The 20,695-nt window shown below is 51.5% G+C and overlaps 10 protein-coding genes across 10 annotated transcripts; 6 read left to right on the plus strand and 4 right to left on the minus strand.

Moving 5' to 3' along the window:
- The first annotated feature begins 64 nt into the window (after window positions 1–64).
- Window positions 65–1,978, plus strand: CC77DRAFT_702313 (beta-lactamase/transpeptidase-like protein). The gene is made up of 3 exons (XM_018532823.1): window positions 65–903; window positions 957–1,385; window positions 1,437–1,978. The coding sequence occupies exons 1-3, from the start codon at window positions 516–518 to the stop codon at window positions 1,853–1,855; spliced, it is 1,236 nt and encodes a 411-aa protein (XP_018388640.1). The 5' UTR covers window positions 65–515; the 3' UTR covers window positions 1,856–1,978.
- Window positions 1,979–3,338: 1,360 nt separating this feature from the next.
- CC77DRAFT_1029265 (hypothetical protein) lies at window positions 3,339–5,600 on the plus strand (the record flags this gene model as incomplete). The annotated part of the gene is made up of 1 exon (XM_018526502.1): window positions 3,339–5,600. One exon carries the CDS (start codon window positions 3,339–3,341, stop codon window positions 5,598–5,600), a length of 2,262 nt encoding a protein of 753 aa, XP_018388641.1.
- Window positions 5,601–5,989: 389 nt separating this feature from the next.
- Window positions 5,990–8,453, plus strand: CC77DRAFT_1058942 (hypothetical protein; the record flags this gene model as incomplete). The annotated part of the gene is made up of 3 exons (XM_018528176.1): window positions 5,990–6,003; window positions 6,054–6,214; window positions 6,259–8,453. The coding sequence occupies 3 exons, from the start codon at window positions 5,990–5,992 to the stop codon at window positions 8,451–8,453; spliced, it is 2,370 nt and encodes a 789-aa protein (XP_018388642.1).
- Window positions 8,454–9,624: 1,171 nt separating this feature from the next.
- Window positions 9,625–10,493, minus strand: CC77DRAFT_1018047 (Apc13p-domain-containing protein). Its single transcript, XM_018524535.1, has 2 exons — window positions 10,411–10,493; window positions 9,625–10,357 (listed from the first exon to the last, which is right to left on the minus strand). Exons 1-2 carry the CDS (start codon window positions 10,411–10,413, stop codon window positions 9,890–9,892), a joined length of 471 nt encoding a protein of 156 aa, XP_018388643.1. The 5' UTR covers window positions 10,414–10,493; the 3' UTR covers window positions 9,625–9,889.
- A 609-nt stretch (window positions 10,494–11,102) lies between these two features.
- Window positions 11,103–11,902, plus strand: CC77DRAFT_702371 (hypothetical protein). The gene is made up of 4 exons (XM_018532826.1): window positions 11,103–11,123; window positions 11,184–11,367; window positions 11,420–11,584; window positions 11,637–11,902. Exons 2-4 carry the CDS (start codon window positions 11,288–11,290, stop codon window positions 11,764–11,766), a joined length of 375 nt encoding a protein of 124 aa, XP_018388644.1. The 5' UTR covers window positions 11,103–11,123; window positions 11,184–11,287; the 3' UTR covers window positions 11,767–11,902.
- Window positions 11,903–12,223: 321 nt separating this feature from the next.
- Window positions 12,224–14,239, plus strand: CC77DRAFT_702344 (SET domain-containing protein). Its single transcript, XM_018532825.1, has 3 exons — window positions 12,224–13,260; window positions 13,314–13,428; window positions 13,482–14,239. Exons 1-3 carry the CDS (start codon window positions 12,514–12,516, stop codon window positions 13,994–13,996), a joined length of 1,377 nt encoding a protein of 458 aa, XP_018388645.1. The 5' UTR covers window positions 12,224–12,513; the 3' UTR covers window positions 13,997–14,239.
- Window positions 14,064–15,153, minus strand: CC77DRAFT_702321 (hypothetical protein). Its single transcript, XM_018532824.1, has 2 exons — window positions 14,512–15,153; window positions 14,064–14,439 (listed from the first exon to the last, which is right to left on the minus strand). The coding sequence occupies exons 1-2, from the start codon at window positions 14,986–14,988 to the stop codon at window positions 14,131–14,133; spliced, it is 786 nt and encodes a 261-aa protein (XP_018388646.1). The 5' UTR covers window positions 14,989–15,153; the 3' UTR covers window positions 14,064–14,130.
- Window positions 15,154–15,730: 577 nt separating this feature from the next.
- Window positions 15,731–16,291, minus strand: CC77DRAFT_1058947 (Thioesterase/thiol ester dehydrase-isomerase; the record flags this gene model as incomplete). Its single annotated transcript, XM_018528177.1, has 3 exons — window positions 15,731–16,070; window positions 16,124–16,174; window positions 16,221–16,291. The coding sequence occupies 3 exons, from the start codon at window positions 16,289–16,291 to the stop codon at window positions 15,731–15,733; spliced, it is 462 nt and encodes a 153-aa protein (XP_018388647.1).
- Window positions 16,292–16,530: 239 nt separating this feature from the next.
- On the plus strand, window positions 16,531–17,997 carry CC77DRAFT_929848 (DRAP deaminase; the record flags this gene model as incomplete). The annotated part of the gene is made up of 1 exon (XM_018534133.1): window positions 16,531–17,997. One exon carries the CDS (start codon window positions 16,531–16,533, stop codon window positions 17,995–17,997), a length of 1,467 nt encoding a protein of 488 aa, XP_018388648.1.
- A 19-nt stretch (window positions 17,998–18,016) lies between these two features.
- CC77DRAFT_1018051 (hypothetical protein) lies at window positions 18,017–20,039 on the minus strand. The gene has a single exon (XM_018524536.1). The coding sequence runs from the start codon at window positions 19,659–19,661 to the stop codon at window positions 18,099–18,101; it is 1,563 nt and encodes a 520-aa protein (XP_018388649.1). The 5' UTR covers window positions 19,662–20,039; the 3' UTR covers window positions 18,017–18,098.
- Between the last annotated feature and the right edge of the window lie 656 nt (window positions 20,040–20,695).

Genomic DNA, 20,695 nt, shown 5'->3' on the forward strand with positions numbered 1-20,695 from the left:
CGTGGTGTTTGATGTTGATTGCAGTTAGGATAGACTGAGCATTCAGAACTCTATGAGAGCGACTTTCTGTGGGCGCAGGCCCCAGTGCTTGTGGATGCCTCGGTTGAGCGCTAGTCACGCTAGTACCAAGGCGGCCGTCACGTTTTCCAAGGTGTACGGAATACTCCACGCCTAGGCAGCCTGTACAAAGTACATCGTCATTCCTCGCCTCGTGCTTAGAACCCCCTCAAAAAAACTTTCAAGGCTACGGACTGATCTCAAGGTTTAGATAGAAGGCTTCGACGATCTTCCTTCGGAACATGCTGAAAACAAGGCGACAACACCATGAGGGGCAGTATCCGACATGACGCCGAATTCCAGTTATCCCCGCACGCCCGTTGGTCCATTGCACTGCCGGTGCCGCACATGATGTACCGGTATATAGGTGTACTAGAGGTACCATGTTGAGCCTTCGCTGTCGTGACATTGAATGCATAAAGCCCTTTTTCGAATTCGTACCATTGTAATAATCAATCATGCCTCTGTCCACTGAAGTCGTCCAGAATCTCAAAAAGTCCGTCGACACAGCCTGCGCGGATCCCAAGACATCTATCCCAGGAACCAGTGTTGTAGTTGTGGGAAAAGATGGCAAAGAACTCTTCGCGCACGCCGCTGGTAAGAGAGGAGCTGCAAGCAGCGAGAACATGACGCTTGACAACGTGTTTTGGATCGCATCTTGCACTAAGATGATCGCTGGCCTTGCTTGCATGCAGCTCGTTGAGCAAGGAAAGCTGCATTTGGATGATGGAGACGAGATGGAGACTTTGGTTCCGGAGTTGAAGGAAACCAAAGTGCTGCAGAAGGATGGTAGTCTGGCAGAGAAGAAAGGGAAGATTACGCTGAGGATGCTCCTGTCGCATACTGGTATGAGTGACTCCCACAAACTAGAGCGTCTTCTTGCTGACTATGGTGAACAGCTGGTTTCGGCTATACCTTCTTTAACGAACAACTGCGCGACTTTTCGTCGCCAGACAGCTTCCATAACGAATTCTCGGGCAGTGTTAAAGATATCCTCCAACCGCTGACCTTCCAACCGGGAGAGGGATGGCAATACGGTGTAAACATTGATTTCGCCGGTCTGGCTCTCGAGCGTAAGACTGGCCTGTCTCTGAACGATTACTGCCTCAAGAATATCTTCGAGCCGTTGGGATTGAAGAACATCACCATGTTTCCCACCGAAGACATGAAGAAGCGGCTAGCGCATATGCACCAGCGAAACCACGATGGCAGTCTGGTTGAGCGCGACCACCTCATGCTCAAGGTCTTGGGAGCTAAGACTGATGAGATAAGCGACATACTCAACAGTGGAGGCGCAGGTGCTTTCGCGATACCGTCGGACTATGCACGTAGGTTGCAAACATATCCCCTTAACATCACAGCGGGCTAACGGCGAATAGAAATCATCGCGACCTTGCTCAACGACGGCACATCACCAAAAACTGGCGTTCAGCTGCTGAAGAAAGAGACAGTCGACCTCATGTTCACGAATCAGATCCCACAATTCCCTGACTTCGGTCGCCAGGGAATTCCAGCAGCCAAGCCCGATCTCACAAACCCTATTTCCGACGTATATCCTGTCGAAGGAAATCCACCCCAGGGATGGGGCCTGACATTCATGTTATCTAACGGAGGTCCGACTGGCCGGTCCAAGAGTACTGGGTTCTGGGCCGGTCTGCCGAATTGCTGGTGGTGGTGTGATAGAGAGAAGGGAGTCGGCGGAATTGTATGCTGTCAGATCCTGCCGTTTGGCGATCCCAAGGTGCTTGGGTTGTGGTTCGACATTGAGACGCAGATCTACAAAGCCCTGGGAGCTTGATCAGATGTCATGTTGGGTGGCTTTGCAGCCATTGCTTATGCAATCGGCCCGTCTAGTTGTGTCGGATTCGGTCGGAGGGACATGATCGTCAGCGTTCTGATTTCCAAGCTCGCGTCAAGTTGCATGGTCATGGGCAATCGCTTTCCTTTCTCACTTGATATACTCTTGATGGAGCGTCGAAACCATAATGTTGGGTCTAGGGAAGCCTAAATTGGTTCGTGAGCATAGTGTGTATCGTACCCCCACATGTTGTTAGCGTCACTTGTCATCTACAGACTACCAGGTTGTCCGTGGGTTACAGATAAGCCACGAACGCGCACGATTAGAAAACGTGCAATGAAGCTGCAATTTGAGCTGATAATTGAATTGCTTTTTGTGGCGGTGAAAACGTTGAAACCATCCACAGCTTTGCATATGGGCCGATCCGATGCTCGTTTCACACAAGTTGCATTGGAGAAGGTTTCGGAACAGTCCGATCGTCAGACAAAGGGCCAATTATAACATGATAGGCTGCAAGCTGAGAGAAGTAGCGCCTAGGTCAGACCGAATGTCCGGTACAAACCATCCCGTGAGCTCACGGGATAACGTTACGATGGAATATTGAGGGCTGCTTTTGGTGAGAACTGGGCGGTCGTAAACAAGGAACACATGTTTGGAATGCATGCGATCGACGGAACCAGCCGTGAAGCATCCTCAATCGTCAATTGTGGGCAGGACTGAAGCTTGCGTTGAGCATCATAATTCCCTGCCACGCGTTAGCCTTCCCCGCATTTCTGTGTTGGGATGTGGGCCCTAGCCGGCAACGCGGGGTGTGCATATCAGTAACGCACTTGTCTCTTTGCATCAAGCATACCTCTCGTGTCTTTCCCTCTTTTTGCCGTACAATCCGAGCAGCAGCCATGAACTTCGTGGACGTGCAACCTAAGTCGTTCCTCGATTATGCCTGGACGTCGCCCTCTTCGGCGGCGATGGCGGCCACCAAACCTTCCAAGACAAGTCGGAAACAGAACAGGTGCTGCGATCAATGTCGTAAAGGAAAGAGGGCGTGCGATGCGGCTATCCTGGAGGACACTCTTTTAGAAACGAGTAAATCTGGAGCAACCCCTACAGTGTTCCATTATAGTGGTGAGCCACACCCCTTTTGATGGTAGCGCAGACGTCAGCTAACCTGTCAGACGTTTACGGGCCACTAGCTTCGTGCGGTAATTGTGAGAAGACGAAGAAGAGCTGCACTTTCGAGTGGCTGCGCTCACAGCGTGTATCGCAAGCTTCACAACCACCACAGACAGCTGCGCCGCCAGCAAAGAGGCGCCGTACGCGAAGCAATTCCACCAGCCGAGCACAGAAGCCAAATGTAGCTTGGCATTCTACCACAACGACCAAGTCAAAAGAGAGCCGACATTTGAGCAACGATGAATTTCTCGCTCATACTCCACCCGTTGAACTAGGTGTAACTTTTGGAGATTTTCCGTGCGGTTCTTCTATGTTCACCGCCGATCCCACAATCGCCCTGTTTCATGAACCGTCGCAGACATTCGAGAAAGAAGGGACAAGAGATGAATCGGAGCTCGCTGGCGGGTTTGCCGAGGAAAACTGGACTCTGCTCGATTGCGACTCTGGTAGAGGCTCATCCTTGAAAACAACTTCAGAGATTAGCGATGACAAGCCCGAGCGCGACAGCCCTTCAGACTATCCAGACACGAGTAGCATAAGCATAAGCAAACCACCTTCTACCATATCGGAAGGGACTGTCGCACGTACCGGTCAAAAAAGGCGTCGCTCCAGCTCCTCGGCATCAATCTCAAATGGTGCGCATTCTTACCCAGTAATATCATATGCCAGCGATATTCTTTCATCGAGCAACAACGCGTATCTGACTGAAAGCTTGCTGAGGATCTATCATGATAGTTTCGAAAACGCACTTGCATGCTGGGTAACAGAAAGAACCTGTCCCTACAGTGCAAAATCGGATACTCTGCTAGCCACGAATGCTAGACCCGATTGGAATAGAATCTATCACCGAGTGGTTCGCCTCGATAGACTAGCATCTACCATCAGAGGGCGCAAGCTTACCCAGACGGAAGACCGCGCTGCATCTAGGGCTTTGGACTTGGCGGTTTTCTCCTTCGCTTCACAGTGGGCGCAATCCAGTGCCAGAAGCAGAACGAAGTATCCGTTCCATAGCACTTTGATCGATGGTGGCAGCAGCGTCTTTGATAGCGAAGAGGACGAATGTACTCCGACCGGCTTGGACTTCGATCGTACGTTACAGATATCAGCATGGCATGAGGCCCGCAACGCACTACAAAAAGCTGGCGAGGTGGAGTCTTTCCGAGTGGTACTCGCACAAATCATCTTCGCTTTGACACAAAGACCGGTTGAGACAGTTGAAGAAACACCGGATGCGCCGAACTCTGTTTCGAAGACCGAACTGATGGAGACAGACGCTTGTGCGCAAGTATCGAGAGAAGGTACACCCTTGCTTGCAACCGATCAGGATATGGACGACTGTGCAGACTTGATGTCGAAATTGAATCTTGCAATAGAGGCTGATGGACCACCTGTCCATCTCGAATCAGGTCTCCGGCTCATTCATTCTTTGAGATCACGCATGACCATGTCCAGAGAAGCGCGACGCAGCAGCTCCGCACGGCAACGACGCTCGTCAGTTGTGCGGCTTGAAGATGCGGACCGTGCAACAGTAGACCTTCTGTTCTGGTTGGGCGTTATGTTCGACACTCTGTCAGCAGCAATGCATAAACGACCGTTGGTGGTATCGGATGAAGATAGCGATGTAGTGCTTAGCGAAAGCATGCAAATCGAGCACTCGGTCCAACAGGCAGTAACACCCTCCTCGACAGACGAAGGCGACGGACTCTGGGATGAGTATCTGTTCGCCCGACAACAACAACAGAACCCGGAGCATGTACCCATGAGATGGCCATGCTCATTCGATGAAGCGGCAACCGCGCTGTGTGATGCAGCCCCTGTCAAGGTGTTACTGTTCAGGAGGGTTTGCCGAATCCAGACGCTCCTTACAAGGAACGCGCGAGGCGCGAAGGTTGAAGAGGCTGTTAGTTCGGCGATGGACGTGTGCAACCACTGGGATGCGCTGTACGCTCCTTTCATACGGGACTGCATCCAGAACCACGACCGCCTCCCACCACGCGTCCAGTCGTGGTACGTTTGTGTTACCGGCCATTGGCACCTGGCAACGCTTCTGCTCGCAGACTTGATGGAAGTGGTAGACGAGTCAGAGCTTGGGCTTGAAGAAGCCACACAGCAACGGAATCTAACCGCTTTCATCGCAAAGTTCCGTGAGAACAACTGCCGGGTATTATCCGATCTGGCGAGCTGCGCATGCCCGCGAGAAGACGCATCGTTCCCACAGTCCCGCGAATTTCATTTTGCAGTGAACGAAGGCGCACTGTTGACGGAACCATGGACTGTGGTGTTGATTCGTGCATTCGCCAAGGCGGGTGTTTTGTTACTGGAGTCAGACACTTTATTACCGTCTGACCTGGATCGTGAGGATGCTTTCCAACGAGCTGATGCTTGTATCAAGGCGTTATGGTTTTTGGGCAGAAAATCTGACATGGCTCTTTCGGCGGCGAATATTTTGGGAGAGGCGTTGAAGCAGCGACGAAAAAGTGCGCAGGATAGGGTTAGCGATATGAGCGTCTTCTTAGAGAGTGAACTGTGGCATGATTTGGAAGGGGCGTTTGAGGTGGACTGTGAACTATAGCCAGCCACAATGTACTACTTCTGTGACATGACGCGCGATGTGACGACGTGAAGTGAAAAGACTGGCGGACTACTGCCAAAAAAAAATAAGTGAGTACTGAGATGGGTAAGGCGCTCGGACTGCAGATGCAAACCACGTGTTTTCGCGTTCGTCAGAATTCGGAAGGAGCGATAGGAGATTGTGCGACGGTCAATTGCAGCGTACCATGTTACCTCTACTGCTGTTGCGACCGGGCTAGCAAAACACATTAGTTGCGACTTGCCATATGACACAGTCCTCTTTCTTCTATTTCCAGCCGTTGGCCAACCCCCTTCCCGCGGTCACGCCAATCGCGCTAAGACGCGTGCAACGGCCGACTGTTCGAGCCTCGTCTTCCCCACACCCACGTCATGGGTCTCACAGCGTACGCGTCTAGACCCCATCAGACCTGAGTCTCTACTGATATCAACATAGCTTGTGGGATACGATCAAGAAGCACGAAGAGAGCGTACCGGTTGCGCAGCTTGCCGAAGAGCACCACCGGCGTCATGGCAGGCCACTCCGCATTGCTGTCGACGAGGCCGATTGGCGCTTCAACAACCTCACGGTGCAGCAAGTGTATACCATACGGGAGAGTGAGTAGTACACGCAGCATTTTTTCCCTCGCTGACACGGCTAGCCTCCAATGAGTATGCTTTCCAAGGCATCGAGAAAGCCATGTTCTACCGTATCTGCCGCCTTCTCACCCTGGATATCCAGCTCATATTCGTCTTCGATGGCCCCGGTCGACCCTGGAAGCGAGGCAAAAGAGGAGGAGGGCGGATCAACTTCGAAGAGCAGCGTCTGCTCAAGGAGATGCTTCAATACTTTGGGATCCCATACCATGAAGCGCCAGGAGAGGCAGAGGCAGAGTGCGCTCGTCTGCAGATTCTGGGCCTGGTTGACGCTGTTTGGTCACAAGACTCCGACTGCATCATGTTTGGCTGCACTCTCTGGCTACGCGACCATCGCATCGCGAAAGAAAAGGGCATCACGGACAGGTCCAAGGAGAACACCAAGAAGAATGGAAAATACGCCAACGTTGTACGAGCATCCGACTTGAAGGAGAAGTATGGCCTAGACCGAGATGGACTAGTGTTGTTTGCAATGCTCGTCGGCGGCGATTACGACGTGAAAGGTTTACCCCAGTGTGGGCCATCTCTGGCTCTGCAGGCGGTCAAGCAAGGGCTTGGCCGACGACTGGTTGCATGTCGAGATCAGATGGAGTGCGGTCTTTGGGCTGTAGAGTTGGCCATGTTCCTTGAGAAAACTGCTCGCGGGCGCAGCATCGACATCCCACTAGACTTTCCGGATTTCAGAACCTTGCAGAAGTACTACAACCCCAAGGTCACAAGCGACGAAGATCTGCTCAACAAGTCACGGCTCAGCCTTGACTGCGTTCGTCCGATCCAGGAACTGAAGTTGCTCACACTCACCAGCCAGCGCTTCAACATATGGGGACGTCTGTACATGAACTGGGTCGGACCTGTGCTGTTGACACGAAGCCTGACCACGAGAGATCCATCTTTACCTCTTGAGCCAATTCATCACATGAAATTCCCGAAACAACGAGTGAAGAAGACTGATGACGAGCCACCAATGCGTACTTTCGAACGCAAGCTGACCTTTTCCCCTTTTGGCGTCACTTCTCTGGGCCAAGCCGATTTTGAAGGCGCTCGATTGGGTCATTGGAACGGAGATAAGGAGACGTTATTCGACCCAGATTATCGTGTGGAATGTGAGTTTCCGGAGTACTGGCTGCGTAAAGTCCTTCCAGCAGACATACTAGATCCGCCATCTCGAGCACAAAAGCCTACGTCTAAACGTAAGCGACCGACAGATGACACCGAGGAAGAATCCGGGGTGTCAAGCACAGCTAAGCGGAAACGTCAGAACAAAAGGGACGATATTTCCGCCGCTAGAGCCCCACGCAGTGCATCACCGAGGAAGTTAAAAGAACCAGCCTCTATTGCCAGGTCTCGCAATATGCCCCTGACGCCGACAGCGCAAAAGATTCTCGACTGCATCGAATTGTCCGAATCTGATGATGAAGATGGACTCTCCCTACCAGCCAAACCTCGCCCTCAAGAACTTGCACTGAATCAAGTGCATGTGTCTCATATCGTTGATCTTGATTCACCCGAGCCACCAGGTCAAGAGAGCAATATGTCCGTCTCCAATACACATCGAGCTCATATAGAAAACGCACAGCCGTTGGATATCTCAGACGAAGAAGATGAAGAGCTACAGCTGGCTTTGCGCCTAAGCATGCAAGACCAAGGCGTTATGATCCATCCAACAAAGAGTCCTTCTGGATTCCCATCTTCCAGTCGGGGTAAGTATGAAAGCATTTTCGCCATGAGGGAAGCAGGTAGGGATGTGTTAGGCACCTCTGTTCCGGCCTGGTCGCTCGACCAAACAAACAGCGACGCTCTACCATCTAGAGCTGCTCAAACTCTCCATAGACAATTAGAAAGCACTCCACCAGACGTTTCACGAACGGCAACAAGAGGTGTCCACGCAGGTCTTATAGGAAGAGGACCAGTTGATTTACCCGATTGGTCACGTTCTCTGCCGCCTGCTGCTCATCTACCAAAGCTTGCGACGTCGTCTTCCGGATCTGGCATCAAAGACCATGTCCAAGCAATCACGACACCTTCTGCCAATGAGATCCGCGCTGCTCGGCTTCGCCACTTCGAGACGTCGTCTCCTCGTCCCCTGCAGAACACAAACGATCAACCTCTTCTACCGCTTGCTCCAATGACAAACAAACGACCGGCAGCTGATTATCATGTACCCGTGGGCGTTGAGTGTATCGACTTGACAGATGACTGAGCGGCAGGTTATGGCTGCCGTCTAACATCGATATACACAGTATATCTACTACATCGATCGTATATCTACAAAGTTCAGTCAAAAATAGGCTCAATCCCTGACCTCTACCAAGATATTGTGGAACGCGTTCTCAACGTCGCTACACCTACGGAAGCGCTAAAAGACGAACCGATGTGCTTTGTCTGTCGTCAAGGATATCAAAGCGTCGGCTCAGGCATGGAGACTCATCTAGTTTCCCTTAGCCAACTACCCGGCGCATATGGGACGACCTTTGTTGAGCAGACTTTCGAAGCCGTTCGAACACCATGTGGGCATGTGTTTTGCATCTCTTGCTTGAGCGCAGGGTTCAAGCGGACGACAGCATGTCCCTGTACTATGTGTCGTAGACCCATCGAGATTCCATTTCTCTCTGCACTAGAGAACACAGACGATGATCTACCCAAAGATGTTGCATATATGAAGCAACATAACCCGATTGGTCTCATAACCGCAGAGCCGCGGCTCAACGATGTTAAGGCTGTCGCGCGCTTCGACACACCACTTGCTAAGTACGAGGATGCTTTGAGGATGTACTAGTTCTTCTGCGACTGTATCAAAGATCTCGAGAGCAGCATGGGTGACGAACACGGTCGATGTAACAAGTGAGAGGGCCCAGTACGGACGTTGATGTGCAAGCTCGTTCAGGAAGAGATGCCTGTGGCTTACGGAGGTGTAAGCCAGAGAGAGGCGTTGGTGTGCGTATGTTGAGTGCATGATTAAGGCCGTGTTCGTGTGGCAAGCGTACTACTACCGCGCACGAGGACTGATGTTCCTGCGCATCGGGCAGATGGGCATTAGTGCAGTAGGAGTTGAGGAGGGTGTTCGGGGATACCGGACAGATTAGAGGGAGTCTGACAATGGTATTTGTGGACAATGCCAATAGACCACAGAGCTGCAATCACCGACCTGAAGAGGCTTTCACTGTGTACAGAGAAATAACATGCTCGCATCGATCCTTTGCCGGCTTCAACCACCATATACAAATTCTTGATAGTAACACGTGATGATAGTTCTTGTAGTTACAAGTGCTCCAGACCATTAGCAAATTGCTTTACATTTTGAATCCCGGCACTATATGAATCTCGAGTCTCTACGTGAACAAGTCTGGGTACCGCGCCTGTTCCGCACTAGGGTCTTCTGCGCGCAACAGCATGGCAAAAGCACCCGCGGTATTGGATGTGCGCGTACAGATGCCAATCAACGTAGCGTGGAAGAGCGATCGTTGTAGGCTGTGAAGCTAGCGCAATCGTCCAGATGTCAACGGCTATCACAGATCAGCCTGACAGCTCTAGCTAAATCACGGATACCACAGGACTCACTGCGCGTGTCCCATGTTTCCAAGCAGATGCAAAGTCCTGCGCTGATATCAACGTCCGAATCCGGTACGCTGTTTCCCCTCATCGCGGCAGTCCATTCCCAGCAGCACCGCTTCCGCCACTTCTAGAGCTCTCACTGCTCCCGTTGCCTACTCTAACACCCATCCTCGCACCCGGCTGCCTCGCCAGCGCCAGTCTAACTGGCTCTTCTCTTCCCTGTCCAACAATTCCACTACCACCAGCTGCGACCGCACTTCCGCTTGCACTCCCGCTTCCAATGCCCATGGGTCCCCGTCGCAACAGTTCTTCGAGCCCCAAGTCGCGCCATGTTGGTTCCTTCTTCGTCTGTGTTGCTCGCTGTATGCCGAATGCCGCGTGCTGGTCTGGTACAACGTCGTCCTCGTCCTCAGGGTTTACAGGTTGGAGGTGTGGGGGAACGTAAATATCTTCGGGCGTGAGTTGCGAAGAGGTGAGATTCGTGAACTGCTCGAGGAGGTCGGCGTGGTGCGACGAGTGCATGTGCAGGTAGGTTGCCGTAGAATCGCGCGTCTGCGGCCAGTTAGTCGGAATGCTGATTGCAAGGTGCGGAGATGCTCAGCTACCATTTTAGGGTATTGTGCAGTTTGATAATGTGTGCGTAGTATTGGTGTCAGGCTTTGTGGTTGTGTTGTTGTGTCATTGTGGTTGATGTTTGAGAGCGTGAACGCGGAATGACGCCGCGTTAGGACTGAATGGCGTGCTAGCCTGATGCGGATGCCATTGGGGATTAGACATCTGCTTTTTCAATCTCACTTCATCTCTTCCATATTCTCTGATCTCTGCGTCTCGCTGACTGTTGCTAGTCTCTGCATTTCCTAGAGCAGAATGTTGGGCTATGGATAGGCCGCCATATATCCCACAACCTCGTACGCCCACTGCGGATGACTAGTGACAGCTCATTGCGCGGACCGAATCTCAACCCTTTTCAAGACCAATCACTACGAATCATGGCACGTGGAAGCCTCTTTTGCTGGACTGGCTGTGTAAGAATTCTAGTGGAGTTCCACAGGATATCGTATACCTCAAAAGGTCATTCGCCGTTAAAAGCCAGCCTCGTCGCGGGTATCGTCAACGCGTTCAAAGTCTCTCAGTGCAGAACATCACTCAAGAGACGACGAGGTGCCGGATAGCGATGGTCAATCCCACGACGCGACTTCTCGAATCAACTCGTATGATTAGTTTGCCGAGGTTCTTTAATGCTAGTCCGCTGTCTCCACAAACCCCACTGTGTATAACACGCGTCATAAATCCAGAGCAGTTTACTATTGCGGGCAGTGTAAGCTACATAGGTTCTCCTCATTTAAAGCTCCCCTCAGCAGCCTCTCATTCAAGTAAGATACCGCACCTTGCTGAACGCTTATTTCTCAACCGGAAGCCTGAGGAAGTAGAACCCTGAAGCAAACTATTCACAACCCTAAATCCATATTTTACTCATTCAGGATGACTGAGGGACGTTGCAACTGCGGAAGCATCAAGGTTTCCATTCCTGCTTTACCAGAGCAATCCGCTATCTGCTACTGGTAGGCGTCATTGTTCCAGTCTCCGCGCGTAGTCTCGGACTAACTCTCCAAGTGCCAACTGCCGGCGTGCCGGATCATGCGCTGGATCCATTATCTACATGTTCGACAAATCTGAGGTCACAGTCAATGACCCGAGCAACAATCTTAAGAATTACAAGGACAGCGACACAAAGAGTGGGAATTCGATTACCCGACAATTTTGCGGCAACTGCGGGTGGTGAGTTGCTTGTGCATATCGCATCAGGAGAGCATTGCTAACAAAACGATAGCCCCATTGCGTCTTTAGTGGGTGACGACTCGCCAAAAATGTTCTTGAAGGGTGGTCTGTTTGACAAGATTCCTGCTCCGGGCTTCAAATCATTTGAGCAGGAGGAGCCGAGCTGGCTGAAGATTGTTTAAAATGACTAAGAGGCACGTGTTGGGAAGTATCCAAGGTACAATACTACCGAATATGTGTATTGAATACATTCTGCCTCGAACCCTGCCGCCAATTCCCATTCACGTCATTCTGGATGTGCTCAGTCATGAAGTATAACATCTGATTTTGGAGAAGATAGAGTGCCGATCGTCTTTTCTCCGTTTGACCTAGGTAATGAAGAGAGGTGCAACCAAGGTGGTATTGCGTTGATCTGCCCTCGCCCCCGAGGCCGCCGTCTCTCAACACACAAGCATGGAGCCTCTCCTAAGGCGGACAATGAAGACGGCCATTGTGTCAAAGCGTCACTTCTACGCATCGCACTATCGACTCGTGCAACACGCAAGTTGTGTTGTCAGAGAGACTGCAAAGACGATGTTCTCACGTCCCACGCGCGCCATTCAACCGGCCCCGAAGCTAGCCTTCCCCACATCAACCATTCTTCCGGCTCATCGATTCATCAAATAACAGTAACAGCCCCAAACCTCACTGGCTTCCGTGCATCTCCAAGACAATCTAGATGCAGGCGCAATGCATCTGCCAAGCACCCAGCATGTTTCAGCAGCAGGGGTTTCGGAGATCCTTCCATCGTGAAACGTGGCTTCCAATTTCGCGCGAGTAATTCCTCCGACGTTGAAGATGTTGAAAGTCTGGCTTCCTCGATAGTTTCCTTTTATTCGGCATCGTCCATCATTCGAGGAGAAGGAACAATAAGATCAAGAGCTTGGAAGATGGTTACAGCAATATGGCCGCGGCGACGGCATCTACCTGCTTATGTTGCCCTCTCCACACTTCTATGCGCTTCAAATGCTAAAGCGGAATTATTCTACACAGCGCGCAGTCCGGCGATCCAAGACGGACTCATCAACAAACCTGCATCAATATGTCCGGTCGCACAGGATGGCGCCACGACTGACACATTTCCATGGACACATAATCCTACGTGTGTTGACGTCGTGATGCCAAATGAGGGAAATGAAGCCGTGGGAGCAAAGGGTCCTCAAACGTTCTGCGCGTACACTAATGCCGATTACAATAACGGTCGCGGAGTCAGCCTCGTAGTAACTCCAGAGGTCGCGGCTAGTGTTACAATGGAGACATTTGGTATGAGTATTGGTGGCATGGAGGGCGTGGTTGGTGAAAATATGGGCATGTGGGAAGTCAAATATGCGGGCGAGAAAGGAAAAGGCTTGTTTGCGAAGAAGGATATCGCTGGAATTTTCCCAGGCGAGAGTCTGATTGTGCAGACACCAGTGCTGTTTGTTGCTAGGCCGCTGGCAGAAACCGAGAACAGACCACAGCACGTGTTAAAGCAAGCAGTCGAGCAGTTGCCGGCAGAAACCAGGGAGATGGTCAAGGCGTTGGATGTTAACATAGATGGCAGCGTCGAGGACATTGTTCTGACAAACGGCGTTGGTGTAAAATGGCCGTGGGTTGATGAGCTTCCAGAGCTGTTGGCAGTCATTCCCGAGGCCGCTGTAAGTCATGACCGATAATTTGCCTGTTAGTGTTCTCTCTAACTCCAGCCCAGCGTATCAATCACGCGTGCCGGCCAAACACCTTGTGGCGCTTCGACGATTACACCCTCTCATTCGAAGTCTTCGCTCTAAGAGACATCAAGCCCGGTGAAGAGATCACACGAAGCTGTAAGTCAACACCAATTACACAATCAGCAAAGCAGTCACTAATTCTATGGCAGATGGCTACGAAAAACGTCCTCGCAGGCGCCGCGTCAAGACCCTTATGGCTAACTTTGGCTTCCAGTGCGCCTGCCCCCTATGCACCGCAGATGACGATGCAGTGATGGAATCCAACGACCGCCTCTCCGAGATCAAAGCCTTGAAATCTGTTCTTCCCACTGACGAGAAGGACTCGCCGCAGCTCCTCGGCCTCCTCCCCAAACTCATCGAGCAACTGGAACAAGAAGAACTCTTCGCTGAGCTACCACAGTATGAAGAGATTCTCGCATACACATGGAGTAGCTTCGGAATTGAAGATCGGGCGAGATACTGGGCGGAGAGGGCGCAGAAACATTGGGCTGTTGTGGCAGGCAAGGAGAGTTGGGAACAGAGGAGGTGTGGGGAGTTGGCGGAGAACGTTAGGGGACATAGTACTTGGATGACCTGGGAGGGTGATCCCTGGGAGGGCGTTGGACAGGGACATCCATGGGATGAGAAGGAGGGAGAAGGGCATGAACATGGACATGAGCATTGAGCAGGATTTGGAGCTGTTGTGAGAGAGATGAAGAAGAAGAATGGAGTATGTATATAACATTACCTACAAGTTATTCGGCGATTTTGAAACAGCCATCAGACGTAGTATACGATGATTGTCCAGCAAGCATGACCTCACTCATCGAAGAACTTTTCGTCTCCATGCGCACGATCCAGTCTCCAAACAAGCATCTCGATTTCCGTTGCGCCCCATTCCTCCTCTTCAGCAGCCTTCTTCGCACTACCGTTCAACGTCTTGATTAACTCTTCACCAGGCAACTCTGCGAACTCGTGCATAGCGAGCCAAGTGGAAGGCTCAGGATGTGGCTCATCCGTGGTCGGTAACCCCTTTAGAGCACGAGACTGAGCATTAGTCCTCGCGTAGAGAAGTTTGAAGCGCACCGAGCGTATGTACTGTGGTGTTTGTTCGATGATACGTGTTTGCTATCGAATTATCAATTTCAATACAAGCATGTGCCAAATATGTCAACCAGAAGTAACGTTGGTGATGCATACCTTTTGAAAGAATTCGGCGATTTCTCCTTCTGCTATCTTCTTCTCTGGTCTAACTCCTAACGTGATGATAAATTTTTGTTCACCACCTGTAAACTCTCTTGTTCTCTTCGTTGCACCCATAAAACCCAGGTAACTGACATCCATATCTGCCAAATCATAAATGACGCCACTGCCCGGAAGCTTACTACTCCTGAAGCCAATCTTTTTGAACTCGTCACCCAACGTGAAAGCCAGATCCCCCATGGGGTAACAGGCTAAGAAAGGCTTCGGATTCTGTGAATCACCAATGGGAGAAGATTTGTGAACATCGATGTAGCGCATTGCAGAATGGATGCTAGATGTAGAAACTACTTCTGGGATATGCTCGTCGTCGTACCAGGCTAGGAACACAGGTTCGGTGAGCAGGTCATTGGCCGAGGGAGAGATGCGGGAGCGGACAAACAGTATGCCTGGGCCATGAATCGTGGAAGTGGACATATTGCGGTATTTGGACGGATATAGGATAGTGAGAATATAGGAATATGAGGGGAAGCGGCCGAGTGTTTAAGATGGCGCGTTGAAAAGTGGCATGAAGTCGTGGAAGATTAGACAGAACAAGTTGGTCTTGAGTGTGAACGAGGTGAAGAAGCTTGGTATACAATGTTATGCCAACGTTGGGAAGGTCAAATGGAAAGAAAACAGTCAGGGACGTGCAGTATCGGAAATGTATTGCCGGACTGTAACTAAGCGTTACCCCGCCTGTCTTCGTTCGCTATCGTCGAATTGGTCCTGCACTGCGGGTCGCGATATCGTGTCTCGACGTTTGCTATGCTGGCAGGTAATATGGTGTTTCAAGGCTGCCGAATTTATTCCTTCACACTCGTTGCCCCCAGCAAGACTCCTATACAGTCAAACGACTGGTCCGTCTGGTCGCTCATGCAGCAGAAAACTGCTCCTATACAATTCTTCCGAAGAGCTTCTGGTATAACTACTCCAAGAATGATTGTTGCGACGTATACGCCACTAACGGCAAAGAACCTATAAGCTTCCAGATGCCTCAGAGCGAATGCGAATCTCGGCAACAGATTACGCCAAGGGCCATGATGAACATGGCTGATCAGATGCAGAGCTGGTTCTGCCCATTCCTGTCCCTTGGCCAAATGTCTTAGATAGCTATCATACCCAGTTGGCCGATGTTGTATTGCGCCACCACCGGTGACGTTGGAGTCGTGGTCGTATCTCACAGCTTCGACTTGTCCGTCAACAGTTTTTCCAGGCCAGACTTCAGCTGCTGACTCATGCCATCTTTTCCAGGCCGGCGGCTTTCACGGTCGACGAAGACGTGGATAAACTCGCCAACGGCCTTGACCTCGTCCTGGCCTTTTTCAAAGACGGCGATTTCGTATGTTACAGAACTCTTGCCAAGCTTGTTGACTCGTAGTGCGAGGTCTACGACGGCGGGAAAGCCGACTGGGGCGAGGTAATCACAATGCGAGTGTACGACGAGGCCGATCTGTGGCGAGGTAGGTGGGTGCAGTGAGCAGTGTTGGATGAGGTACGTGTTGACAACAGAGTCGAACCTAGTTGTCGTTAGGAAATGTAGCGTGGACAGGAGAGAGAGATATATATATACAGATAGTAGTAGACGCTGTTGTTCATGTGATGGTACATGTCATTGTCGCTCCTTCCTGTTGTTAGTACTGAACAGGGCGCAGAGGCAGGAGACGCACCATCTCGTCCTATACTCGAGCTGGAAGCTGTAGTCGCTTCGTCGACGCGATTTCAATGCCTGTAGTGCCATGGCGTAATTCTGGTGCCGTCGACGTCGAGGGAAGACGCGTCTCTCAAGACGGGCAACATGGCGGGCTAGGTTCCCTGCATCCCACGTCTGCCTCGGCTTGCGCAACATTTCTCCCACACGCACCCTCAACCCCTCGACCCCTCGGCCCCGCGATTCTGGCGCCCTCTCCGCGCATCCTCGCATACCTCGCCTCCAAGGGACGCTTGCCTGTGCCCAAGACACGCACAGGCTCACCCCCCATGGCCCTAGTGCCTTCACCCCCGCGCGACAAATACCCGCCCTTGCCCGACGACAAATTTCCCTGGAAAGAGCCTCCAGCCGTCGCAATCACGCCCTGCGACCCCTGGCCACCGCCATACTACCTCGAAGATGGCCTGCGCAAGGTGACGCCCTACCACTTCACATACAACACCTTCTGCAAGGAACGATGGCGGGGAAGGGAAATTCTCGACATCTTCTCTAGCGAGTTCCGCGACCGGCCCGCCGAGTACTACCAGAAAGCCATAGAAGAGGGCCGCGTCGTCCTCAATGGCCAGCCGGTGCCGAGCATCAAAACAATAGTCAAGAACGGCGACGTCATATCCCACACTCTCCACCGCCACGAGCCCCCGTGTACCGCGCAGCCCATCGGTATCGTCCACGAGGATGACAACATGATTGTCATCAACAAGCCTGCGGGCATGCCCGTACATCCTGCTGGTCGATACAACTTCAACTCCATCATCGAGATTATGAGGGCAGATCGTGGCTATGGCTGGAATCCATTGCCGTGCAACCGGCTCGACAGGTTGACTAGTGGCATCATGTTCATCGGCAAGCACAAGCAGGCGGCAGAGGAACTGAGTGCACAGATAAGAGGCAGGACGGTCAAGAAGGAGTACATCACGCGAGTTGTGGGCGAATTTCCAGAAGGAGAGATCCTCTGTGAGAAGCCCATCCTACAGATCAGCCCCAAGCTGGGCCTGAACCGCGTGCGTGCGAACGGCAAGGAGGCAAAGACGGTCTTCAAGAGGCTGGCATACTACCCACCAAAGGATGACGGAAATGCAAATCAAGCGGAACAAGGAGATGCAGGTCCCGATGGTCAGCCGTGGAAGAAGCTCCGCGGCTATTCTATTGTGCGTTGCATGCCAGTAACAGGCCGCACCCACCAACTGCGCGTCCACCTCCAATTCCTCGGCCATCCCATCTCAAACGACCCCATATACGCCAACCAGCGCGTCTTTGGCCCAGCCCTCGGCCGTGGTCAATCTGAAGACGAGGACGATGAAGATATCATGTCCCGCCTCTCACGCATGGGCAAAGAGGAAGTCGCCGATGCCGTCGCATACCACGATGAAATGGTCAATGCCTACAACAAGAAGAAAGCGGAACGCATGACAGGGGAAAAGTGCAAGGTATGCGACACCGATCTGTACAGCGACCCAGGTACACACGAATTGGGTATCTACCTGCATGCCCGGAGATACAGGTGTGAGGAAGGGAAGTGGGACTATGAGACTGGCCTGCCCGACTGGGCGTTGCCACCACCAGGATATGAAGGGCCTACTGAAAGTACAGAAGAGTCTGATCCCTTGGCTGTGGACCTGAAAAAACTGGGTTTGGAGGATGAACCGAATACAGTGGCACGAAAGAACAGCTCCAACAAGTCAAAGCCAGCAGAGCCTTCTTCAGAAGAACCGGCTGCTGCCAGTGCAACCGCTTGAGCGTCGAAGCATTGAATCTTGCTGTATAAAAGAGACTTTTAGAAGATAGAAATTTTGAGATACCCATCAATATATTCTTACTAGCAGTGTACTGGTTCTTATTACCAGTCGTGAGGGTTCGGGTGGTAACAGCCAATCTCATTACTCCCATACGAGCGGATTTCGTCTTCTGTGTCATCGCCTTCTCCCTCTTCCTCGCTCCCTTCAATTTCCCCTTCTTCGTCCTCATCATCACCATCAATACTACTCATTCCGGGTGTGCCTTCTCTCTCTCTCAATTGCGCTTTCAAGCCTTCCAGTATAGAGCTCAGCCTCGCCTTCAGGTCTGGGTTCCAAACCTTACTGATTTGACCTTCCATCTCTTGTATCTTGTTTCTCAGTTCCTCTGCCACTTCATCTTCCTCGCCGTCCTCGTTGTCGTCATCGCTGCTCGAAGCGCCGGGGCCGTCTTCGACCTGAATGCTGCCACCAAACGCTGCAGCAAAATCGCTAGCAATTTTACGATTGGGAATCGCAAACATGATGTTTTCAATGGCCGGAAATGCCTCGATACCCACCGATGGCGACTTGCTATTCTTCTTTCCGGTGGACGCTGACGATGAAGAACCAACACCCAAAACCTTTGCAAAAGCCTTTGCGATATCTTTCACTGGATTTCCATAAGCTCCAATGCCCCAAGCTCCGAGCACCAACCCCTTCACTTCCTTCTGTTCCGCTATCCTCAGAACACCTCGTATCTTCGCTTCAACAACCTCTCTGTCCTTCTTACTTAGCCTCTTCTCTTCATCTTCTTCCCCCTCTAGTTCGGGGAAGCGCAGCATTCCCGCACTGATAACGTCAACGTACCAGCGCTCGGTGGGAGGCAGCTCACCGGCGTTGTCGCCGAGCGGAAGGGCAGATCGAAACACAAGTACGTCGTGTGTGTAGATGCCACCATATTCTGGAAGGCGGTAGAATGATTCCTTGAGTGAAGGGAGTAGTGTTGTACGCGCGCAAAGGGATTCTTCGGCGGAGGTGGCGCCCGTTAGGAGGCCGCCACCTGGGCGGAGGGGAGAGGCCATGTTTAGGATACATGTATTTGGTTGTTTCTTGGACAGCTGTTTCGGCGCGGAAGTGGCAGATTCGTTGTACAGAGATGGGTGAGAAAGCATATGTGCAGCTGTAAGGCTATCTGTGGCTACGATTCGTATACTGCGTTGTTTGCTCGGCAAAACAGGTGGTGGCGTAACAGCTGTCTTCGAGTTGAGGTATGAAATTTCTTCCTTGAGAGCATCATTCTGTTTCTTGCCTTTTGCTTTTCCCTTACCTTTACCAGCATCCTTCCCCATATCACCACTCTTTTCACCATTCCTGCCATCCGCCTCTTCTTCTTCAAGCCTCGCGCCTTTGGCCTTTCTTCTTCCTTGTCCCTTCCTCTTTACATATTCCGTCTCTTTGCCAACCTCAACACGTGCACTGTCCCTACTCCCTCTCTCCTGCCCCACTGTTCCAATCGGTCCAGGGTTCGTAATAAGCTCACTTCCGTCCGCACCTCTCCTGGCTCTTGTATTTGACGTCAAGATTGCTGGGACAACTTTGTTGACGATATGCCGCGCCTGTTTGGCTCGAATATCCTTGCGGATGGCGGGTGGCGCTAAACCCTGCGATTTTTCGGTGCGACCCATGACTTTGTGGCCACGTACGTATTTCTGATAGTCTGGCTCAAAGAGCGGAAACTCTTGTAATAAGGGATGGAGGAAATGATCAAGTGACTGAAAGAGTATTGTTGACCTCAATGTTACTGGCGAGTACTATGTTGGATGGTTTGGTCGGTTGAGACTATGACGTTTTGGGCGGGTCTGGCACGAGCAACAGCGGTTACCTTTCGCTTGGTGAGTGACTGGCTTCTTGCTTTCTCATCTACCACAATCGTCCATTATGGGTCACGTATCTTGAAATGCCACAAAACACGCTTCGCCTTGTCGCTTTGGTTGCTTCTCAAGCTGAGTGACGATATTGAACCCCGCTCGTATCGCTAGCTTGCAAGCCTTGGCTCAAGACCTTGAGTGGTTTTCGCGTATCTCCACGGTATTTGTGGTGCTGAAGGGACTCATCAGCTCTTTTGTTTGATTTATATGAGCTAACATGACACGTACATGGCCTCCATTAGGTTAAGTCAGAAGCTGTTACCACATTTGCAGCTCACTTAGAGCCATGTGCGCCTTCAATCGTCGAGTAACATCGTAAACAATCGAACGAAAGTCTCGATAGCAATGGTTCTGGGCATCTAGATCCACTTAGGGTCTCTGGAGGGTATACGATCCCCCGTCTCGAGCGTTGAGTAAGATCCAGTTTGAGCCATGGAGACCACAGTCGTTCAAGGATCCACTTGTTCCCATCCACAAAACGTTGTTCTTTGTCGCTCGACAGAGTGGTAGAGCTCAAAAGTTTGTGGATTCAGAATAATGAGGGTACAGCACTGATCTCTCTTGTTCCTTCCGAGGGAGCATCGCAACTTCGCAGTACGTATTAAGTGGGGACGGCGCAGAATGGCACTGGTAATGGAGCACAATGGCGTTGGTCTGGTACCACTTCCCGACCCCTAACAGTTTCCCCTGCCTCTCCTTCCAAACATATAAAACTATGCTACATCTCTCTTCTTTCAACATCCTTCATCGCCCACGCTAGTTCAACACCGATACATCTCGTATCGAGACAA

Source organism: Alternaria alternata, assembly GCF_001642055.1.
Source record: "Alternaria alternata strain SRC1lrK2f unplaced genomic scaffold CC77scaffold_5, whole genome shotgun sequence".
NCBI lineage: Eukaryota > Fungi > Ascomycota > Dothideomycetes > Pleosporales > Pleosporaceae > Alternaria > Alternaria alternata.